The sequence below is a fragment of the Triticum urartu genome, chromosome 6A (genome assembly GCF_056163025.1).
Source record: "Triticum urartu cultivar PI428250 chromosome 6A, HENAU_Tu73, whole genome shotgun sequence".
Classification (NCBI taxonomy): Eukaryota; Viridiplantae; Streptophyta; class Magnoliopsida; order Poales; family Poaceae; genus Triticum; species Triticum urartu.
The window spans coordinates 253,029,043-253,051,968 of NC_141878.1; the positions used below are offsets into that span (position 1 = coordinate 253,029,043).

A 22,926-nucleotide genomic window follows, 5' to 3' on the forward strand; every position below is an offset into this window, starting at 1 on the left:
GTCTTCTTCATTTTGTCCCAAAAAACAAATTTTAGTCCCTAATAGTCCCTCCCGTTTGATTAAAAAGTTTCTAACAAGGATTTTTTTCTAGTCCCTACATCAAAAAGTCCCTGGAAACAAACACCCCCTAAAGAGCAAAGAGCATAGAGCATGCTAAGGAAGGCGACGGGCATCGAGCCCCCACCAATACCTCAAAGGGCTCTACGAAGATACAGGGAGAATATCGAGGAGGCTCCCCGAAGCCTTCACCCCACTCGTTGGCTTCACTCCAGGATGGCTGCCCTCCGCCGTCTTCATGGCAAAGCTTGCCATCACACAAGAGCCCCACCAGTCACCCATGTTGAATCCTCGTCTTACATAAAGAGCACAAGTTACAACCAAGTACCTTCAGACACACGGCTCTTGTTTTTTCTCATAATTTTTTTATACAAAATCACACAGATGGATAGCAAAACATGAAAATTGCAAAATAATTGACAAATGAAAGATGGATATCCATACATATGTATCACATGGATTATTAGCCAACTTACAATCCAATGTTGGTGCCTTATTAGAAACCAATTTATCACTATTTTCTCGTTTTGATGGCACTGAATAAATGATTGCAGCTTGACCATTTATCTTTTTGACAAAACTTAGATTCTTGTTTTCACAAGATATGAAAATGCTCGCAAAAAATCAAAAGTTTTCTTAAATAGCACCAATCTGTCAGCATTCATCTGAAATTACCAATCTTTGATCCACTCTGGAGTAGTCATATCAGCAGGATCTTCAGTCAGGATGGAAGGGGGCACTGTTAAATCCTGCTGAAGAGTTTCTACATATATGTCGATGCGATTAGAGATTTCTTGAGGTACTCTTGAAGTGACATCTGCTATTTGTTTCCAGTCAATGCCATCAAACCAGGGATGTTCCTTCACAGCGTCAGCACCTGTGGCTCCAAGGCGTGTATTTTCATCTACCACAAGTAGCTGGCCAGAGAAACCACAAAATTGAGTTGCCTTATTGCACATAGAACAAATAAGGTCAAAGATATATATGAACAATGAAAGTACAAACATTGGAGCACGGATACAACCTTGGTTATAAGGTCACCAACTTCCACACTGAAAGCTGATGGTATAATTAGGCGACCTTTCGCAATCTTACCGAAAGGTTCTAGCTCGCTCTCCCTCCAGGACCCAAATGGCATGTCTGATTGCAGCATGAAATAAATCAATACTCCAAGCGCCCACCTGATCATACAAAAGCAAAATAACTATTGCTTAATGTTTACAGAACTATAGATATACATACAAATCGCAAACTCATAGCTTTCCAGCTGAAGAATGTAGTGCAAAAAATATTAATGTGCATTCTTTCCTTAAGAGAATTTGTAATTTCGTATCTACTTCAATCTTGCTTCTTGGGAGAGATTAGGTTTTTATATGTCTCCATCTGCTGTGTTTTCGGCACTGAAAGCATCTTCTAGAGGAAAATGGGCATGTCGGCACTGACACCGACGGCAACAATGACAACAACAAAGACATCCATGACAACAATAATTCACAGCACGCATAATTTGGAAGGTCTTACACAAAAATGGGGGTAGATAACCACTTACCAATCAGCAGTAAACCCATGCCCCCTGCCAAGAACAACCTCTGGAGGTAGAGAGTCAGCGATGCCACATATTGTGTAAGTCCTTTCACCTTCCAACTTCTTCGCAAACCTGAAGTCAACTACCTGTCACACATAAATACATTTTTATCATTAGAACAGCGATGCTATCTGCTCTCCTGTCACATTAAATGTCAATTTAGTAAATTAGAAACTACGCAACAATCAAAATTTGTCCTGGTCGAAGAAGGATTATATATTTGTATGCTATGGTCTTAGGGCTAGATGAACATGTGTATTAGTTTTACATTCCTCAAAAAGTGCTTATTAGAAGCATGAACATTCTCTGCAACAAATGGTAGTTCTATCACCAGATACCTTAAGGTCAGATAATCACCTGCAGATATCCCGATCGGTCGAGCATAAGAATATCTGCTGAAACACCTCTGTAAAGAATAGACCTCTGAAATATTGTACATACTTAGATGCATATTGTAGATAAGCTCATAATATGAAACATAATACAATTTTTTTTAATGTCTGCAGAAAAGACACAAAATGGTCGGACCCTTCCCCGGACCCTGGCAAGCGGGAGCTACATGCACCCGGCTGCCCTATTAGTCTCTCAAATGCAGAAAATGAAAATCTTACCCGATGAAGTTCTTCTAGAGCAACAACAACTGAAGCTGCATAGAATCGTGCGGATGACTCACTTAGTGGTGCATTAAGTATTGAAGCCAGTGAGCAACAAAGGCAACAATTCAGCAGTATTCCAAGATATGATTGATCCGCACAAGTACATAAAACTTCTGGCACACAAGCTGATTTGCTCAAAGTTTTCATCATGTCTTTCTCCTGAAACACCTGCTTTTCCTTACAGAGATCATTTACCCTCTTAATATAAAACCTTTTGAAGCTTTTCATCTTGTCTGGTTGATGGTTAGCACAAAGGAAACAGAACACGATTAGCTAAAAGTCATGTATGGCCGTTAGAAAATTGATACATCTGATAACAAAGGACAGCCAAGCTGAATTCATCGTCATACCAGAGCCTCTAATTTGGACAAGACCGATCTCGCTGCAATCAGCGGCATATATGCACTCCTTCCATTCCTGTGAACATATATAGAACCATGCATCGGCAATGATCTGACCAAATCTTTCCCCTGATAGAAACATTGACATTAGAGAAAAGAAATTGAAATACTAACCCCCTACCAAATCAGATAGCTGAACCCTCCTGAAGGGCAAATCGTCATCCGCACAATGCTGGTTCTCCTTTGGGATAAGAGAACTTTTAAGCCTGCATATATGTCGTGAAATGATAAGCTCAGTGGCTGAGAAACATCTCCTGGGTGACTATGAAAAATATGTTACATGTACAGTACATGGAATCAGCCTGTGATGGTTTAGGCAAAGACCCAACAATTAAATCAAATTTCTCTTTTGCTATAGTAGAACAGATCACATCACCAACTGAGCTAGCAGTAAATGTGATAGTCTCTCCAATGAGAGCCCACTCTCCAAAGTGACCTCCCTCATCTATCTCAACCACATAATTACCACTTTCTTGACTCTGTTGGACCTGCTTTCCATGAGTACTAAGAAGATCCCACGAATCTGAATTTAACCTATCAGCTGCTACTGTAAGTCTCACATGGCCTCTTTGAATAATATATAGAGAAGAGACGTCATCATCCTGAAAAAGGGTTCACAAAAGAAACAATTAATAACCATTCAAGGATCCCATAAGTTTGCAGAAGAGCATGCCGATATGTTTTCTTTTGGCCGTGTGCATTGCAGATGCAGAGGTGGGGAGTGAACTCTTTTGTGATTATATCTCCCTGATATGGTACAAACAATCAATAAAAGCTTCCATTTCATTAAAAAAACAATTTTCAGGCAGTATACCTTGTCTACTATTACTTGTCCATCTGCAAATGATACCTCAACAAGTGAGTCGGCAAGTTGACTTAGCTGAAGCACTGTCAATCTTGTAAACAGTTGTACAGATCGGAGCAACTTCAGTGATGGTATGTTTGAAAATTCTGACATCAGAATTCCCCGGAAATCCTCCCGCTTTAGAGCCCATAATGTTCCATTAGTCACGGCACGGACCGAAGACTGAAGTGGCTTGTTATACCTGTTTGTTTATAAACAAATGGTAATTAGATGTGCTAAATAGTGAGGGACTGAGTGTCACCTATATCCGTCTGGACTGCTTATTCATATAGTATATGGTTAAGTCAAGTCATGGTATGGGGGAGATACTTAGGGCGGCCAGGCCAGACCCAACAAGAACGAAATTTTATTGGATTGTTTGGTTCAGAGGTTGATGGTGGCCAACCGATAAGGTGATGACGACTCGTTTCGGTGGAAGCTAATAAATCCTGGTAGTTTTACCATAAAATCGATGTAGGCTGATGGTATTAATACTGGTACGGTCTTGCAAGATCAATATATATATAGAAGTTTAAGGTTCCCTTGAAATTAAAGATTTACCAAAAAGGCTTTCGCCCCGCTTTATATATAAAGCAACAATCATCAACAACCCGGTACAAACGCACGCCAACACAACACACGCACACACACCCAACGCAGGATACATTCTGAGCACGGCAACACCACCCCTAGCACTACAAGAGCAACCGGGGCCTTCAACCGTGAACACGCCACCGCGAAGATATGAAGCTGCATACGACGAACCGTGGGCTCCAAGGCGGCGCCTTCAGGAAAGTTACGACAGCGGAGCGCCACCAGCGCTCGATCCGAGGATCAGAGGAGCAACACGACGGGCAATGAGAGCCGCGACAACGCCTTCAAGAAGGGAACGAGCTTCGCCGCCGCCAGTCCGTCCGAAGATAGAGGTTTTCACCCCGGCCAACACTCACCGCCACCGAACGCCACACCCCAGCTAGCACACTGCCCACATGGCCATGGCCATCGGGCAGCACCGAGCCACGGGCTTTGGCCATGAGCACCGCGCTGCCACCACCTGGGCCGCCCCCCCGGCATCCAAGACCTTGACACCACCTCACCCGAGACCCGCTGCTACCCCAACCAAAGGGGCGAGCGGAAAGACCCCACCTTTCGCACCCCTGGCTGAGACCCAATAGACCGGCCAAAACTGGCCTCCATCGACCCGTCCTGCAGCACCGGGCACGAGACGAGGTCAGTCCTGCAGCCGGGCGGGAGACGAGCTCGGTCCTGCAACACCGGCCACGAGATGAGCGATGGACCGCAGCTAGGAGAGGGCCAACCCTTCGAAGAAAGTAGCGCCCGGACGATGAGGAGAGGGATCGGAGGCCGACACAAGCCGCGTACGGACGAGCTGGCGCTGAAACATGCTAGCCGCTGCCGCAACTAACCTGCCAAGCTGCTGTGGGGCCACCCACGACCGGAGCAGCAGCCACACCGGGCTACAACCCAACCCGCGCCGCCCGGCGAGCTCCAAGCGTCGGAGACACCGGGCACGCAACCACCAGGAAGCCAACAGCACAGCGCCGCCAGATCAGAGGCAGCCCCGCCCCACCGCTTCCATGCCCGGCACAGGGCTCACCACCAGCTTCGCACCAGAGCATGCTGGGGAGCACCACCCCGGCGAACACCCTGCGTGGCGCCCCAGCCAAGCCGCCGCCATCTCCCCGCGCTGCCTAACGCGGCCGAGCAGCCGAAGGTCTCGACTGCCCCGAATTGGCGCCGCCACGCCCGACACACCCCACCATCTCCGACGTGGCCCTCCACGCCAGCGAGCTCGCCGCCAAACGCAGCCATGCCCCACGCAGCGCAGCGCCCCCACCTGACGGTGCCGGTCCGCGCCATCCACCACTGCGCAGGGGAGAGAGGAAGCCTCGCCGCCGCCCACGCCGGTAGGGCTTTGCCCGCCAGCGGAATCCGGCGGCAACGAGGAGGGGGAGGGGGGACGAGGGAAGAACTTGGACCGGCGGCGGCTAGGGTTTCCCCCCGGTCGCACACGGGGGCGACGCGGGGGGAGGGGTGAATCATTAAAGATTTTTATGTGGTTCCTGCACAACGGTATAGTTCTCACCAAGGATAACCTGGCCAGTCGTCGTTGGCAGGGAGGGATGCAAGAAATGTTGCTTTTGTTATCAGGAGGAAACTATTCAACATTTGTTTCAAGCATGCCCATTTGCAACATTGGTATGGTGAATAAAGCTTTTAATCTACTACCCCCAGCTAGCATGACGAATATGTTCGGTAGTTCCCTCAGTACTTAAGGCACAAATACATGTTGGTGTTCGCGAATTACTATGGGCATTATGGAATTGTTGTAATGACCTCATCTTGAACAAATACAAGTTTCCAAAACTTCTTGCAGGTCATCTACAGAGCCACCAACTTTTGCGTGTGGTCTACCGTTCTTCGCGTGGAGGACAATGGGTTAATGGACTATGGGTGCAACCGACAAAATGATATTGAGTCATTGTATCTTGTTAGTGCCTGGTTATTTCGAGCATTGTGCTCTTTTGCTTGTTACTGTATGTATGTCGTACTGGATGTTTGACACTAACCTTAATAAGTATGGCTGTGTGCATGGGATGATGCAGAGGCCAGGGGTAAACCCTCCTTTTTGAAAAAAACTTTACTTCTAAAGTTATTCATTATTCCTCTTTCAGTTTTTAGGTTCATTTTTTTTGTAGTTTTATGTTTATCTAAAAAATTCTTTTGGACATTGTCTTTGTAAAAATATTCAAGGAATATGTGTTTTTTCAGCAGGAGATATAGTTTGTTCAAACAGTACAATTTTTTTAGAATAAAGGTAATACACGCAAGTTAATTGTATCTGGCATAAGTAAACCTTTTAACTTCTTTAAAAAAGGAAAATTTTAAACACGTGAATATTTATTTGAAAGACATTTACATTTTCTAATCGTATGTTGGAACAAAATTCCAAATATGTTCACCGTTCGCAAGGTGGTGGGCTAACCAGGTTTCCGGGCTTCCCACCCATAACCAGGGTGGTAGGTCAAACAAGTTTTTGGGCTGGCGCGATAGTAGATGGCGATATGATTTTGTTGTTGTATCTTTGCTTTGTTGCACAAGTGCCTGAGCAATGATTGTTGCGCTGAAAAAGATTGCACGACCTTTGTCGCTGACCACAAGGGCGGCACCCTCGTGGGTCATTCCTTGTGCTCTAGTCCTCAGGGTGAAAACCTAGATCAAACGATGGCGACCTCGATGTCGCTTCCTCCTGGGGGCGTTGTTCTTGGAAGTATGACCCCTGGTTGGTGTGCATGCTATTATGTCTTGCACGCCCTTTCGAACCTGCTAGGGCCGACCATGTCAGATCGTGTCTAATTGGTGGTGGATCAGGTGCAAGATCGCCTTGGTGCGCCAAGGATGCCCCTCATGGTGGTGGGAGGTGAGCGAACTGCAGTGTCTTCATCCAGTTGTCTTTGTTTATAGGTTATGGTAGGATAGGATTTGTTAAGATTGTTTGTAATCTCTCCTATACAATCCTACCTTATCTCTAAGAGAGACTTCTTCCCCTCCAAGTCTTGTACTCTATATATGTTACAATATATGTGCACTGCACTAGCCCTTTCCATAATTTCAGACTTTTGGTTGCGCTGGCTAGTGCATGAAGCTTAACATGGTATCAGAGCTAAGTTTTTTTTTCGAGCGCCACAACTCGCCCTCCCGATCCAATCTTGCGCGTCGCCGACACTTCTTACGTTGGCGTGCTGCTTCCCTTGGTTAACGCACAGACGACGTCCGGATTTAAAAATGTTTGTGTTTTCAAAAATGTTCTGGATTTTGAAAATTTGCTCGCGTTTTACAAAAAAGATTCCATTTTCAATTTTTTGTTCACGTACACAAAAATCTTCAGGATTTTAAAATTGTTCTCATGTTCAAAATTTTGTTCTGCATTTCAAAAGTTGTACCTGTTTTCAAAATATGTTCACCAATTTAAAAATGTTTGCGTTTTCCAAAATTGTTCTAAAATTTGAAAATTTGTTCGCGCTTTACAAAAAAGGTTTCCATTTAATTTTTTGTTCACGTACAGAAAAAATCATCAGGATTTTCAAATTGATCTAAAATTCAAAATTTTGTGCTGTAATTTCAAAAAAGTGTTTGCAGTTTTTAAGTAATGCTCAATTTATGCCAGTATTTTTAGTTCATTTGACTTCGAGCTAAATATTTGCCATGAAGGCTTGATCGGCACTACACACACGGGAGGTCTATAGTTCAAATTCCAGCTCGTGCACAGTTTTCTTTCTACGAATTTTTGCTGACTTCAATCCTAACGGGCCGGCCCAGTCGCGCGAATCCTCTGCGAAAGGATGACTTTTTGACGCAGAATGCCTCAAATAGGTGCTCCCCTCGCTGTACAAGCAGCCCATAAATCCAATGCGGTCCGGTGGTTATGTAGGGTGTTACAAATTGGGGCAGTACTGGGCGCCGGTGCGCCGGCCGAAAGTTTCGGCCGGTCGGCCCCCAGCCGCCCGATACAGGCACCTATAGCCGCCCGATTGGATCTCCAGCGAAATCTTCTTCCTTCCGCTTCGTCTTCAATCTCCGTCTCCTCCTTTCCCCTGCCCTGCCCTCCTGCTTGCAGCATCGTCGCGAGCGCCGCCGTGCTGCCTGCTTCGTGCCTCTCGCGTCGCGGCTGTCCCACCTTTCCTCTGCCTATCCCGTCGCGACCCGGTGCAGCGCCGCCAATCTCGCCGCGCCATGTGGCTGCCGACGTTGCAGCAAAAAGCCCGTCGATGATTTACAACCCCCTCTGTTGTAACTCCGGTCATCAATGGTGGCAGCTCCCCCCCCCCCCCCCCCCCCCCCCCGTCCCGTCGCCAACGGTTTCCGGCGTGGGCCGCTGTTGCAAAACCAGAAGACGGGTTGTAGCAAAAAAAAAAGCTGCTTCCAGCAAAACTAAAATACGGTGGTAGCAAAAAATTGGTCTGGTCCAGCAAATCAAAAAAGGATGGTAGCAAAAAATGTGTACGGTTCCAGCAAATAGAGACACTGGGTTCCAGCAAAAAAAAAGAGGAGAAAAAACGCACTACATGAGCCGCGGTCACCGTGGTCATCATTGAGTGAGGAAAAAGCCAGTTCCAGCAAACCATGACAATGGTTCCAGCAAATTACCACGCTGGTTGCAGCATTTCATCGATCTTGCGATGGGGCTTCCAGCAAAACGCGACACCGATTCCAGCAAAAAGAGACGCCGGTTGCAACATTGTCGTGGCGGCCGCACCATCGCTACTCGTTGTAGCTCTCCGGAATGCTGGTTCCAGCAATTCGCACGAGCGGTTGCAACATTAATCGGCTCGTCGTCCGTCGTTCAGCTCCAACGACGCGCCGCTCGTCGCGTCATGGCCGTGTGCCGTTGCAGCTCCACCCCGCCCCTTACGAAGCTCTCGGGATGTGGTTTTCATGCCGCGTGAAGGGAGGGGGGAGGATCTCGCCGGCGCGCACTCCGCCTCGTATCTCCGGCCACCTCTGGTAGCAGCTCACCGGCGCACAGTCGACGAGGGCCGCGGGGCGCGCTCAGACGACAGGGGAGCAGCTGGAGAGCGAGAGAGAGGAAGAGGAAGGCAACGCATAGCGAAGGGATAAGGTAGGGTCACGGTTTGTTCTGGCCACGTGATGCTTCCCGATTGAACGTCCCGCGTGCGTCCGGCCCAATGTTCGGCCGACGCGCCGGGTGTAAACGTTTACCTACAAATTGGCAGGAAGTAAGAACTGTAGTTTTTGTACTCACGGTTAGACAATCAAACACCTCCTTTTTCAGTGCAAGTTTGCACGTTCTACATGGTTAGTCATCCAAGTAGCGTTTAATTTGTATCTGCCAACAAGTGTTGCCAATATTTGTGCCCATTGGTTGGACAGTATTCCAAATAGGTTCAAAACGCTAATAAGAATGGGAGCGTATGCCTTGTTATGATCGTTTGGCTATGTACAAATGATTTGGTCTTTAATGGCAAAAATTGTTCTCCTTCACAGGTTATTCTTGCACTCGCTTCGTAGGTGGTCTACGCTACACCGAACGGAGTGCCAACCGCTGTTCTAGGTGGTGTGTATGCGGTTGGAGCAGGTGGCCATGGAAGTTTTGACCCAACATGGGTGGCAGCATAGTCTCCGGATCAGTCCACCACCTTATTCGACATAGGAATAGTGTCAGTCCTATGACTCTTCTGTTGCGATATGTCGGTTTTTAATTTTCATTTTGTCAGGCTGTTGGTATTGACCGTGTGCGTTCTAGCTATGCAGAGGCTGGGTGTTGCTCATCAAGCTTTGTATCCACTTGATGCTACATTTTGAGTCAATGAAAGTGCCCTTTATTGACAAAAGAGAATAATGCATTAGCTTTCAATTTTGGCACTTAGTGTTGTATGTCCTTGGAAATGATCGAGTGACTGATTACAAGGGCCAATGGTTGAGTACGGCTCTAAGCTCCATATTTAGGTGCAGAGAAGAAAAGCTTAATTATGTACTGACTGATAAAATCAATGTGACACTGAGAGCTGACCATTATTCACCACCTCGCACACGTATGCGTGTTGAATGGTAACACTAGGGGTAACGGGTGTTCACCCAAGTATTTTCTACAGAAACTTCGCTTATAAGCATACTGAAACAGTATAATAAAACAATGAGTAAAACTGACTCACATCAATGCTAGCTCTCCAAAGGAAGATAGTTTGTCAGCAGTATACCGATGCAAGACCTTGGTCACTTCCTTCCCATCTTCTTCCTGTTTATATATCTTTCATCAGCTTAGCCTTCGATAATCATAGCATAGATATTAAAATAAAATAAATAATTTATGAACTGATTTAATTTCTTGAACTGCATGGTTAAACTCAAATCTGGATATAAGCAGCATATACGGAAAAGGTTTGTGAAATGACCACTAGGTAGCTCTGTAATACCAATCACAGAGACAACTTGCTTCCACTGCTACTTTTCATCGCTTCATACATGGCCACCAACAAGGTAGCACCCAGTGGCGGACCATGATTTTCACATGAGGAGGCTAAGAAAACAACCACATAAAAAATAGCAATACATCACGCGGATTCAAATTTCCGGCAGTGCAGTTGGGAGCTTGATGAATTGGCATAAAAAGGAACATAGTGTTTTTCCTCTTTATGCCTGAACTAAGATAAGAAGTTACTCCCTCCGATCCATAATAACTTAGTTCAAAACTGCGACACTTATTTTGGATCGGAGGAAGTATTAGATAGTTAAGCAAAAAATAAGAAGTAGATCTTTCATTGAGCATTTTAAGGCCCGTTGACAACATCCAATGTCTCCCACGAGGGTGCCTGAAACTCCAGTTTTTCTAGGCAGAGGTATATATATATATATATATATATATATATATATATATATATATATATATATATATATAACACATTTTAGTTTGTAGGAAGATTCCCCGCTCTGAATTTTTTTCTATTTGGAGCTTCTTCCAAAGAGGTTGGGATTCTAGTTTTAATTGGATGTGTCCCGGTAAGATCGTTAACGACTGATATACTGCCTAAGACAAGGCATGCTCTCCCCTCTGCATATCGAGAGAACGAAACAACTTCCTGATTCCAGATTCTTTCATTTATACCTACGATATCCATGCTAAAGATGAAAACTTTTGCAGTTCATATCAGCCTGATTGCCTGAATGAGGAAGTAGAGTCAGTTTCGTCCATAAACTGGGCCGAAGATCTGACAGAGGTTGACTTGCTGGCTTGTGAGTTGCCAGCTCCGTAGTTGATTGCTAACCAGAGGATAGTGACAGCCAATATTCCTATTCCTGCTTGTGTGCTTGTTTGTTATTCTTCCTATTCCTGTTACGAGACGACCTCGGCTCAAGCTGACCCCACACCGAAAGTCGTCAAGCAGTCTTGGGCTCAATCAATCAATGGGGAGGAAACCAAAACCTGTTGGAGTTCCCCGCCATCACCTCGCCTAGATCCGGGGGTTCATACCCTCCTGTAGCAGAGATGTAAGTCGCAAAGGCTACTTGCTTGCTGAGGGGGGAGAACTACCTAGTATCAAATTCACAAAGCAGCACATTTAGTAGTTGACATCTTTCTTTCTCGTTTTCACCGGAAAGGAGAATTTTCATGTTAAGCAAGAAGAGCTACGAGTTGAAGGGCTATTTCACCGACCGTCACGTCTCCTTTGTATCTGCCGAAGACGCAAGTAGCCCAACGACAGGCTTGTGAGGAGTTGAATGACGACACGCAGAGGTCTTTTGGCAAAACTGGGGGCTCTTTATCTAAAGGAAGGGCAAAGTCAACAGGCCAATCCCAGTTTCAGAATTGGAAGAAGCAGTAGGAGGTTCACCATCAAAAAGGCGTGGGACAACAAACTCTCTTAAAGCTTTCTTCGAATAAGTCTTTCGCTTGACTTGGCTCAACGGCATGTTACGAACATTATCAATCCTTGAAAAAGGGAAGAAATGGCGAACGTATGCTATCCAACAGAAGTCCCGGCCGATATGACTATTCCTATCCTTTCATCCTTTAGCGAATGCTGGAACGAAAGTAATCCCTCGAAGTTCAATAAAAAGGGTATTGCAAATCAACTAATTGTTTGCAAAATACCACCTCCTCCTGTATCTACTATTGGTTTCCTGAAAATCAACCAAAAGCAAGGGTAGCCTTCGTTGCACATCTTCTAAAAAAATAAGGGGTCGGTATCGGCTCAATTGAACAAGCTGAGGTATATGGTGAATAGTTTCAATTGGATGTGCAACATGATCCCTCGCTTTTGACTGTATTCAGTGGCCTATTGTGCATATAAATACTTGGGATTAATTTTCTATTCGGCCAGTACTTGTTACTTTGTTAGGCAGATCCCCCAGATTCGTATTTTTTTCCAACTTAGTAGTCATTTTTCTGCAGAAAAAAACTTGGAAGTCATTTTGTACTATTCTTCCATTTGTATATACACAGGGCGGTTGATGTGTCATTGTGAAATCCTAAGCTTGTAAGTTTATTCCTCTCCTCATATCTTTTTTTAGAAAAGGAGGATGACCCTGGCTTCTGCATCTGGGCGATGCATGCAGCCATTTTATTAATTATTCACAAAGACCTTACAAGGTAATATATCAGGTAGTCTGAATCCACCATCTTGGCAACATTTGTCACTACTTCTATCCACTCGATGAAGGGGTGCCTATTGTCTGAGCCGAATACCAAACAAACATCACACCAAAGCCTAACATCTAAAGCCGGAGGCCCCAACCAAGCTGCATTGCTGGGTCTGGGGCACACACCGGTCTGGCACACTCTCAGAGCCTGCCGCCGCCGTCTTTCACCGATCCATCTGTAGAGCAGGTACTGACGCATCAACCTTGCCAGGCCAGCTGTCGACGCCATCACGGCGCCAGACAACGCCACCATCCTGCACGTATCCATCCACACGCGCCCGTTGCCGAAACTCCGCAGCGCCATGCCGCCAAGATCTGCCTTCGGCCTTGCCGTAGATGTAACACCGCTCCTCCTCTTGTCCCCTCCAGCTAGAACTTGATCCAAAACGATGCCCTCTGGAGGGAGAACGACACCGAAGGCGTCGTCATCGTCCGATCCGGTAGACCCAGATCTAGGGTTTCCCTCGGAACATCCCGATCGAGTTGATTTGACCTGCAACGACGATGCCTCCAGAAGGAAAAGACTTCAGAGACGTCACCATAGTCCGCCAAGGCTGCAGTCAGATCCTCCATCCCCTCACCGGTCCCTCCACATGCCGCAGGCCGACGAAGATCACACTGCGGCAGATCTGGACGGGGCGCCAGATCCGCGGCCGCCACGACCCATCTCCAGGAAGAGTCGTCCACCACATCATCCATGGAGTGCTTCACCACCACTCATGCATCCAGGGAAGCCCATCGCCGGCCATGGACCGTTGGCCACCACCGCACAGGCTAGGGGCGCCGCCCTGCCTGCTGCCCACGGGCGCCCCTGCCGCCTCTAGGGGATCCCGCTGCAGATCCGCCCGCCCTAGCGCCTTGGGCACTGGGTCCGGCCGCCGCCTCCGTGTCTCGGGCTGGTGCTCGAGGTCCGGCAGTCGTCGCCGCGTCTCTGACTGGCGCTCGGGTCCGGCCGCCGCCTCCGCGTCTCTGACTGGCGCTCTGGCCCGGCCGCCGCCGCTGGACTTTGGCTCACCCAGGTCGGGTCGCCGCAACTTTGCTCCTCTGATTCTGGTGTACGAGCGCTGTGGGCGCTGCTTCTGTCGTTTGACTTACTCTGGATTCATTGATCGGTTGTGTGGATTGATTAAAAAAAGAGAGAAGGTTAAAAAAAGAGGTATAGAGAGCGCACCATGTCTTCGACCTCGTTGGGCTATGTCGCCATTCCACGCCGCCCGGTGATTTTTGATGGGGCTAACTATGCTGAGTTTGCTGCTTTTATGCGCATTCACATGCGTGGCCTTCATCTCTGGGGAGTTCTTTCCGGCGAGGTTCCTTGTCCTCAGCGCCCGGTTCCTCCTGTGGCTCCTATCCCACCGCCGCCTCCATCGGATCTTGCCGCAAATGCTTCTGATGATGATAGGGTTGCAGCCCGAGTTGCTGCTGATGATGCGGTTGCTACTTATGACCAGCAGGTCGTGGTTTATTCGGATGCTCTTTCCGTTTATCGTGATGATCTGGCTGCTTACACTCAGTGGTGTGATGATGATGCTCGTGGAGCTGCTGTCCTCACTGCCAGTGTTCTACCACAGTTTTCTTCTGAGTTTATGGGTCTCGGCACTGTGTTTGAGATGTGGACTCGTCTTCGTCAGCGCTATCAGCCCTCTGGTGATGCTCTCTACTTGTCTGTGGTACGTCAGGAGCATGCTCTTCAGCATGGAGACTCCACTATTGATGAGTTCTACACTCAGAGTTCTGCTATCTGGCGCCAGCTTGACTCCCTTCGCACTGCTTTTTGTGGCACTTGCGCCTGTTGCCAGACTGTGAGGTCCGACTTGGAGTTTCAGCGTGTCTATGAGTTTCTGTCGCGACTCCGTGGGGAGTTTGAGCCTCGGCGTGCTCAGTTGTTTGCTCGTGGCCGTGTTCCTATTTCTGAGGTGCTTTCTGAGCTTCCTGCTGAGGAGACTCGCCTCCGTGGTGCTGGTCTGCTTCAAGTTCCATCTGTGCTTGCTGCTCAAGCTGCTACTCCATCAGTACCTTCTCGCTCGAGTGCTCCGCCGCTACTACCCACTCCTTTTGGTAGTGAGAGCCGCACTCGTGAGGGCCGCTATCGTCCTCATACTCATTGTGGGTACTGCAACACAGATGGTCACCCCGAATCTGATTGCTTCAAGAAGAAGCGTGATATGCATAATAGGGAGCGCAATTCTTCTACTGGGACCCGCGCTTCTTCCTCGACGTCGTCTACTGTCTCCTTGACTGAGCAGGATATTATTATGAAGCTTAAGCATCTACTTGCTGCTTCAGGTTCTTCGACGGGTACTGCAGGCTCTGTGACTGGTGCTTCTAGTGTTGAGCGACCACCATCTACACAGTCTGGTACATCCCCATGGGTTCTGGATTCTGGAGCTTCATTTCATATGTCTTTTGATTCCTCCGTCTTGTCCTCTCTTAGATCTCTCGATTTTCCTATTAATGTTCTTACTGCTGATGGTACTCCTCTACCCGTTGCTAGTCGAGGCATTCTTTCCACTTCTTCATTTCATGTTCCAGATGTTTCTTATGTTCCTCGCCTTACCATGAACTTATTTTCTGCAAGTCAGCTTACTGATTCTGGTTGTCGCGTCATTCTTGACATTGATTCTTGCACTGTCCAGGATCATCACACGAAAGCTTTGGTTGGAGCTGGCCCTCGGCGCCTTGACTCCCAGGGGCTTTGGGAGTCAGACTGGCTTCATGTTCCATCCGCTGCCACTACACTCGCCAGTACATCTGCCATCGCCGCTTCTGCTACCAGCTCCTTCCAGCAGTGGCATCATCGCCTTGGTCACCTTTGTGGTTCTCGGCTATCGTCTTTAGTTTGTCGTGGTCTTCTGGGGCCTGTCTCAGGAGATGTCTCTTTGCAGTGTCAGGGTTGTAGGCTTGGTAAACAGGTTCGGTTACCTTATCCTACAAGTGAGTCAGTGTCTCAACGCCCTTTTGATTTAGTTCATTCCGATGTGTGGGGACCGGCTCCCTTCTCTTCCAAAGGGGGCCATCGCTACTATATTATTTTTATAGATGATTTCTCTCGCTACACTTGGCTTTACTTCACGTCTTCTCGTAGCGAGGTTCTTTCTATTTATAAGCGTTTTGCCGCCATGGTCCACACTCAATTCTCTACACCTATTCGTGTGTTTCGTGTTGATTCTGCTGGCGAGTATATCTCCAAAATGTTGCGTGGTTTTCTTGCTGAGCAGGGTACTCTTGCGCAATTCTCTTGTCGCGGTGCTCACGCTCAGAATGGCGTGGCTGAGCGCAAGCATCGCCACCTTCTTGAGACAGCTCGTGCGATGATGATTGCCGCCTCTCTTCCGCCTCATTTCTGGGCTGAGGCTGTCTCCACTGCCACATATCTCATAAACATTCAACCCTCATTTGCTCTACAGGGAGGTATTCCTCTAGAGCGTCTTTTTGATCATCATCCTGATTATTCCGCTCTTCGATTGTTTGGTTGTGTTTGTTATGTTCTCCTTGCCCCTCGAGAACGCACCAAACTAACTGCTCAGTCTGTCGAGTGTGTTTTTCTGGGCTACAGTGATGAGCATAAGGGTTATCGGTGTTGGGATCCTGTCGGTCAACGGATGCGTATTTCTAGGGATGTGACTTTTGATGAGTCTCGTCCATTCTATCCACGACCATCCTCTTTGACCTTTTCAGTAGAGGATATCTCTTTTCTCACGTTTCCTGATACACCTCCCTCCGTTCCTCATATTCCTACTCCTCCTTATCGTCCCACTATTGCAGATCCGACACCGTCTTCTCCTATCGTTCCTTCTCCTTCCTTATTGCATGACATCCCACCTTCATCACCGATGTCTTCTCCATCTCCATCACTTCGGGTGGTTCCTTCTCATCCCACTTTTCCTTTTCATTATACTCGTCGTCGATGTGTTATGGATGAATCTACTGATGTGCCATCTACTTCTGGTGCACCGTCTTCCACGTCCCAGCCGACTTATGGTCTTCGGGCTCGACCTTGCCCTCCTCCTGACCGCTATTCTCCTAGCAAATATGACCTTTCGGTTGTACTTGAGCCTACCTCTTATCGTGATGCTGTTGCTCATCCTGAATGGCAGTTTGCGATGGCAGAGGAGATTGCCGCACTTGAGCGCAACAACACATGGGATCTGGTTTCTCTTCCTCCCCGTATTCGTCCCATCACTTGTGAGTGGGTCTATAAGATTAAGACTCGCTCTGATGGTTCTCTTGAGCGTTATAAAGCTCGTCTTGTAGCTCGTGGCTTTCAGCAGGAGCATGGTCGTGATTATGATGAGACTTTTGCTCCTGTGGCCCATATGACCACTGTCCGCACACTTCTCGCCGTGGCCTCTGTTCGCCACTGATGTGTGTCACAACTTGATGTTAAAAATGCATTTCTTAATGGTGAGTTGCGTGAGGAGGTTTATATGCAGCCACCACCTGGGTATTCAGTTCCCGATGGCATGGTTTGTCGTCTTCGTCGCTCTCTATATGGCCTTAAGCAAGCCCCTCGCGCTTGGTTTGAGCGTTTTGCCTCTGTGGTCACCGCTGTTGGGTTTTCACCCAGTGATCACGATCCAGCGTTGTTTCTCCACCTTTCTGCTCGTGGTCGCACTCTTCTTCTTCTATATGTTGATGACATGATCATCACTGGCGACGATTCTGAGTACATTGCCTTTGTCAAGGCGCGTCTTAATGAGCAGTTCCTTATGTCTGATCTTGGTCCTCTTCGTTACTTTCTTGGGATTGAGGTTTCCTCCACCTCTGATGGCTTTTTTATTTCCCAAGAAAAGTATATCCAGGATCTTCTTACTCGTGCGGCTCTTAGTGATGAGTGCACTACTGAGACTCCTATGGAGCTCAATGTTCACCTTCGGGCTTCTGATGGTGTGCCCTTGTCTGATCGGACACGTTATCGTCATCTTGTTGGGAGTCTTGTGTATCTTGCTGTCACTCGTCCGGATATCTCCTATCCTGTCCATATTCTAAGTCAGTTTGTTTCTGCTCCCACTTCAGTTCACTATAGTCACCTTCTTCGTGTTCTACGATATCTTCGTGGCACGATCTCTCATCGTCTCTTTTCCCCCGTTCCAGCTCGTTACAGCTCCAGGCCTATTCGGATGCTACGTGGGCTAGTGATCCTACGGATCGCCGTTCACTTTCTGACTACTGTGTCTTTCTTGGTGGTTCCCTCATTTCCTGGAAGACGAAGAAACAGACTGCAGTTTCTCGTTCGAGTGCAGAGGCCGAGTTGCGAGCTATGGCTCAGCACGTTTGTGTGCAGTTATTATTTTCCTCCTGATTTTGGGTTTCTCTCTATTCTTGATTATATTCTCTATTTGATTTGCATTTTTAACATAATATACCAGAAAAGGCTTTCGCCCCGCTTTAAGCAAACCGTCAGAAGCCAACATAATATATAAGCTTCAAAACCATTACCTGCATGGCCAGAACTTCAAACTCACCATTCCCAACTACATAAAAGCAGTCGCCTTCACCACCCTGCATTATACAATCTTCTTATTGTATACTTCTAAGCAGCCTCAAAATGTCACTAAAAGACAATGAAAAGCGGGGGATAATAACCTGCTGCACCACTATATCCCCAGGTGTTGCCTCAACCCGTTGCATGCAATCAAGTAAAACATTGCGTTGTGAATCAGTGAGCTTTCTGAAGAGGAAATGATCATGTAGTATCCTCCCAATACGTGCCTTTGTATCATTTTGTTTATAGGATTTGTCAGCAGTAGGAGATAATAAGAAGTCCTGAACTAAATTTTGCACAATGGAAAAGTGGGTAGACCTTACTTGCTCTTCCCATGTCTTGCGATGTGATGGAGATGGAGGAATCCATAGTTGACCATTTTCCAGAGAACTTTCAATAGCTCTCAACCGTGCACGTGATAGATCATGCCTGGAGCGCTGGTTATTGGGGTTCAAACTTGTGATGGATGGTGATTCAGAGCCCACCAGTTCTACTACTTGCTGTGATGGTTGTAAAGACACCTTCAATACGGTATGGGTGGAACCACTCTGTTGAAAGACGAGGTTTATCCACGTAATCAAATAAAATAACTGCTATGGAAGCTACACAGGAAAACTATAATGATAAATCCATACATCAGTTAACCCGTTAATATGTACAAGTATGATTGTGATGTCATCCGTACGAGTTTCATACTGCAGCCAGAGACGATAGGACTCAGCAACAATTGCAGCACATGCATCACGAGGATCCTTGTATTTAGCAATCTGCAAATCCATCATCATAGAGTTGAATATACTGTCACACTATACATTAGAGTATTCACAACATGTATGCAATGCAATAGGTGAAGAAGGGCTTGATCTCTAATATATACTCCCTCCGTAACTTTTTGTAAGACATTTTTAGAGTCCATGACAGTGTTAAAAAACATCTTATATTAAGTTACAGAGGGAGTATATCTCTACTATTCCAGCGAAAAACTTGGTGCTCACAGGATATTCAGAAACTAAATTAAGAATCACACAGACAACCACAGATTAGCAGCAGTAGATGGGCTTTACCATGTCTACGACTGTTTGGCTAGAAAGAAACTCGAAAACTCCGTCACTAGCAATAACGAAGAATGGATGGCTGGCACTGAGCTCCAGGTTAAAAATTTCAGGATTTGCGACGACGCCAATTGATTCAGCAACAGAATCTCCAATACTACGAGTAAAAGCAGTTCCCGGAAACATGCCATTTTCCACCCACAACCTTGGAGGATCGCCATCGTCACTTTCCTCGTTGCCCCAACACTGAGCATCTGGATTCTTTAGTCCTTCTATTTGATCCAATGTCAGAACCCTGGCACCACACTCCTTGACCCTTTCAACCTCATCGGTCCGGTAAGGAGTTTGATCTATGGACAGGTCAACAGCAATAATATACTCTCCTCTTTTCTCAGCAATAAGAGCACGTGAATCGCCTGTATTTGCAATGTACAATGTTTTGCCCCTCACCAGTATAGTGATCGCGGTAGTACCACTCATGGAATCATCCAAGCTGTCCGCATGGAGCTGAGAATTTGTTGCCAAGAAAGCAGAATGAAGAGCCTGAACAGCATCAGTACGAAACCGGCTATCCCGGAGCAAGTTTTCACACAATCTTCGTTTCACGAACTGCGAGCACTGAGCTCCATATTCCCCATGACCATCAAATACACCAAAGAAGTGGTCATCAGGGCTTGTTCCAAATGGAGTGTGTATGCAGAAGCTATCTTGGTTTGGTTTGTCCAATGACTCTGGGTAGTAACCTCTCTCAGACAAATAGGAGTATCTCAGGTCATAGTTTCCCAACGGGACTCGAACTTTGCGCGAACCTTCTGGAGGAAGAAACTGTGAAGAGACCCTTGAGAGACGATTAATACCAACATTTGATTCCCTTGTAATGTTCATTTGGCCGAATCCATCATCTCCCTCTAGATCATCAGAAGAGCCATCTGAAGCACTAGAATCTATCTTTGCCCTTCCCCAACTTGATTTTCCCCTTGACTCTCTTCGGGAGTCAGGTGTTTGATTAAGACACCCGTGGGAGTGCAAACATCCCTTAAAATGTGAACAAAAACAACACTTCGAAGGTGAGCAGCCCATCAGATGTAAAACCAGCTTGGTAAGGGCCAAGAGGCAGAAAGAACATGAACACTCAGAATTCTCCGATCCAGCAATAAACGATGGACCGACAAGACCAATTTCAAGAAGCTGCCAACATATACTGAATCCGAGAACTCAGAGCGCCACACTCTGTAGATGATACTTATTTCCTTACGTATCAGAAAAGTTCATACGCTCACCTGAAATTTTGAAAAAAGAATACTAAACAATTCAGGCATAACCCCATACCGAAAAAGGCTTTCGCCCCGCTTTATATATAAAGCAAACCACAGAGGCCGCCCTCAGAAGTCATAACCCCATTATAAGTTACAAGAGAACTATTTGGAGATATTATTTCATAACAATGAAAATCTACCCATGAATTCTTATGGAAGCACAGATTTGGAAGAATACTAACTTAAGTGCAATAATAACATAATCAGTTTCGCGAAAGCACATCTAGATGTGCTCTAAGTATTGCACATCTAGGTCCCACGTCATTGATTTTAAGCTAAGATTCGTGCAAGCATTTTCTTTTGTCTTTTTTCTTTTTCTCTCTAGCTTGATTGAGTCACTTAGATGTGCAATAACTAGAGCACATCTAGATGTGCCCTAGACAAACCCCTCGGCTTTTGTGTGTAGGAGTGTAAGCATGCAACTGGTAGATCATAGAATTTAAAAGATAGGGCACCCTCTTCTAAAATAACATGATGGAAGAACTGAATTTAATTGGCATTTCAATCAAATGGAAACACTGCAAAACTACTCTCTTATTGGACAATAAATAAAATGATTGATGAAGAAATAGCTCAAAATCTAAATAACAATTGAATCTTGGAAAACACAGAAACATTGAGAGCAAAACATGCATTACCCTAAGATTTGACCAATCAGACACTCACCAAGAAAACTATTTAGAGAAAACTTAAGATATATAGCTCTACTAATAATGTGGTCATCTGAAGTCCTCAACTCCAAGCAGAAGAAGCTAACACATAGGAGGAGGACTACTAATGCGTACATGTTATACAAAAAAGAAAATTTTGGCAATGGTAATCGGAAAGAGTAAATTACATCATTCCCTGCACGTTCGTGGAACTCTTCTATTTTTGGTTTGCTCGACTTGGATGCTGTTTTGCTGCTCCCTTATCTCCTGATAGTGGAACCCCGTCTATTTTTAGAATGGATCATGGAAAAATGTCCAACCGGTCCTATTTATTGAGAATATTACAAAAAATAATGATTTTTTTAAGCTTTTTCATTTTTCATTGCGATTTCTTGTAACTGTTGTCTTACAAACAAAACAGTCAAATGCATTTATCTATGAAAGGCATATACTTTACTAAGCCTCTATATAATTTCGACTTAGAGAAAAAACTCCCCCGCAAAAAAAACTGAAAAAACTGGAAGCAATCCTAGTGTGGAGCAATATAATGACTAAAGATTTGTGGGTGCCGTTAAAGAAGTGCAATATACACATCAAGTTCATTTAATGTTCTTAAAAAACTTCAATCATTATAGCACAAAATGTTTGGAAAATCTTGATCAATTCAAAAGGTAAATTGATTCAGACAAAAAATGTCATTAACAGCTAAATGTTACTGCAGTTCAAGTACGCAAGAGAGGGCCTTTCACTCCCCGCACCACAACGTTCAAAAAATCTTTCTCTTTTCTTCGAAGAAGCAGCAGCAGCAGCCAGACGTGCTATTTATTGCCAAAGAAAAGAATCTCATATGGTCCTAAAGAAATTCTACAGTGGAAAAAGAAGAGGAAAATAAAAGAAAATCCTGATAGCAGAGTTCCCTTGTGTACGGAATAATTACACAATCGCATTATAAGCACAAGTATCGAGTAACCAGAGCCAAAACAAAACAAAAAAACAAAACTGAGCTGTTCTTCAAAGAAAAATACAGTAGTTGCCAGGTACCTGACTCGGGATAATGATAGATCATTCTGCAATCACGACTACTATGAACTCGGCACTCCCAAGTCCCAACTACCAGAACTTAGAAGAAAGGAGGAGAACGGCCATGGAACTTACGGACGTTGCTCGCGAAAAGTGGGGAATCTGCGGCGGCATGCGGGGAGAGGGGGGGGGGGGGGGGGGGGTGGTTTGTGAGGTGGGTGAGAGGAGGGAGGTGTGTGTGGTGGTCGTCGAGTAGAGAGGAGCAGAGGAATGTTTTGCTCCTACAAGATTACCGAAAAAGGCTTTCGCCCGCTTTATAAATAAAGCAACCATCAAGCACAAAGTATTAAGGTCAGAACTGTGAGAATATACCAAAGCGTCTCAACTCCCATACACGGAAGCCGCATGTACTTATATTGGAGAGACCCATCTCTCGGTAGGTTACAAGGTACGGTAGTTGGACTACCACAGAGATATTACAGGAAGGTTTAAAGGGATAGAAAGAGAGGATAGAAATAGAGATAAACTCTAACTAAACTACCCTACAGAACCTTGGCGCACAACTCTTTCTCTCACAAAGTGATAGTCAATCTCAATATGTTTAGTCCTTGCATGAAAAACAGTGTTAGCAGATAAATACGTGGCACCAAGATTGTCACACCAAAGACAAGGAGTTGGAG

General features: G+C 46.0%; 1 protein-coding gene, 1 long non-coding RNA gene and 1 pseudogene across 7 annotated transcripts; 1 reads left to right on the forward strand and 2 right to left on the reverse strand.

The window, feature by feature from the left end:
- Positions 1-473: 473 nt before the first annotated feature.
- On the reverse strand, positions 474-22,440 carry LOC125513173 (protein phosphatase 2C and cyclic nucleotide-binding/kinase domain-containing protein). 6 transcript variants are annotated; one of them, XM_048678201.2, is made up of 16 exons: positions 22,268-22,424; positions 19,273-20,540; positions 18,844-18,975; positions 18,532-18,756; positions 18,310-18,435; positions 18,163-18,225; positions 10,239-10,321; positions 3,514-3,745; positions 2,991-3,301; positions 2,821-2,905; positions 2,649-2,715; positions 2,254-2,531; positions 2,000-2,065; positions 1,607-1,728; positions 1,082-1,238; positions 474-974 (listed from the first exon to the last, which is right to left on the reverse strand). In XM_048678201.2, the coding sequence occupies exons 2-16, from the start codon at positions 20,338-20,340 to the stop codon at positions 729-731; spliced, it is 3,261 nt and encodes a 1,086-aa protein (XP_048534158.1). In that variant the 5' UTR covers positions 20,341-20,540; positions 22,268-22,424; the 3' UTR covers positions 474-728. The 6 variants fall into 6 exon arrangements, 5 of the variants coding, with proteins under 5 accessions (XP_048534158.1, XP_087383891.1, XP_048534157.1 ...); XM_087527765.1 differs by having other exon boundaries at positions 18,310-18,756; positions 22,382-22,440; XM_048678200.2 differs by having other exon boundaries at positions 18,310-18,756.
- Positions 4,100-5,644, reverse strand: LOC125513174 (uncharacterized). The gene is made up of 2 exons (XR_007285722.2): positions 4,971-5,644; positions 4,100-4,809 (listed from the first exon to the last, which is right to left on the reverse strand). It is a non-coding gene; the product is annotated as an uncharacterized LOC125513174 (long non-coding RNA).
- LOC147964916 (uncharacterized) lies at positions 10,330-15,622 on the forward strand (annotated as a pseudogene).
- Positions 22,441-22,926: the final 486 nt, after the last annotated feature.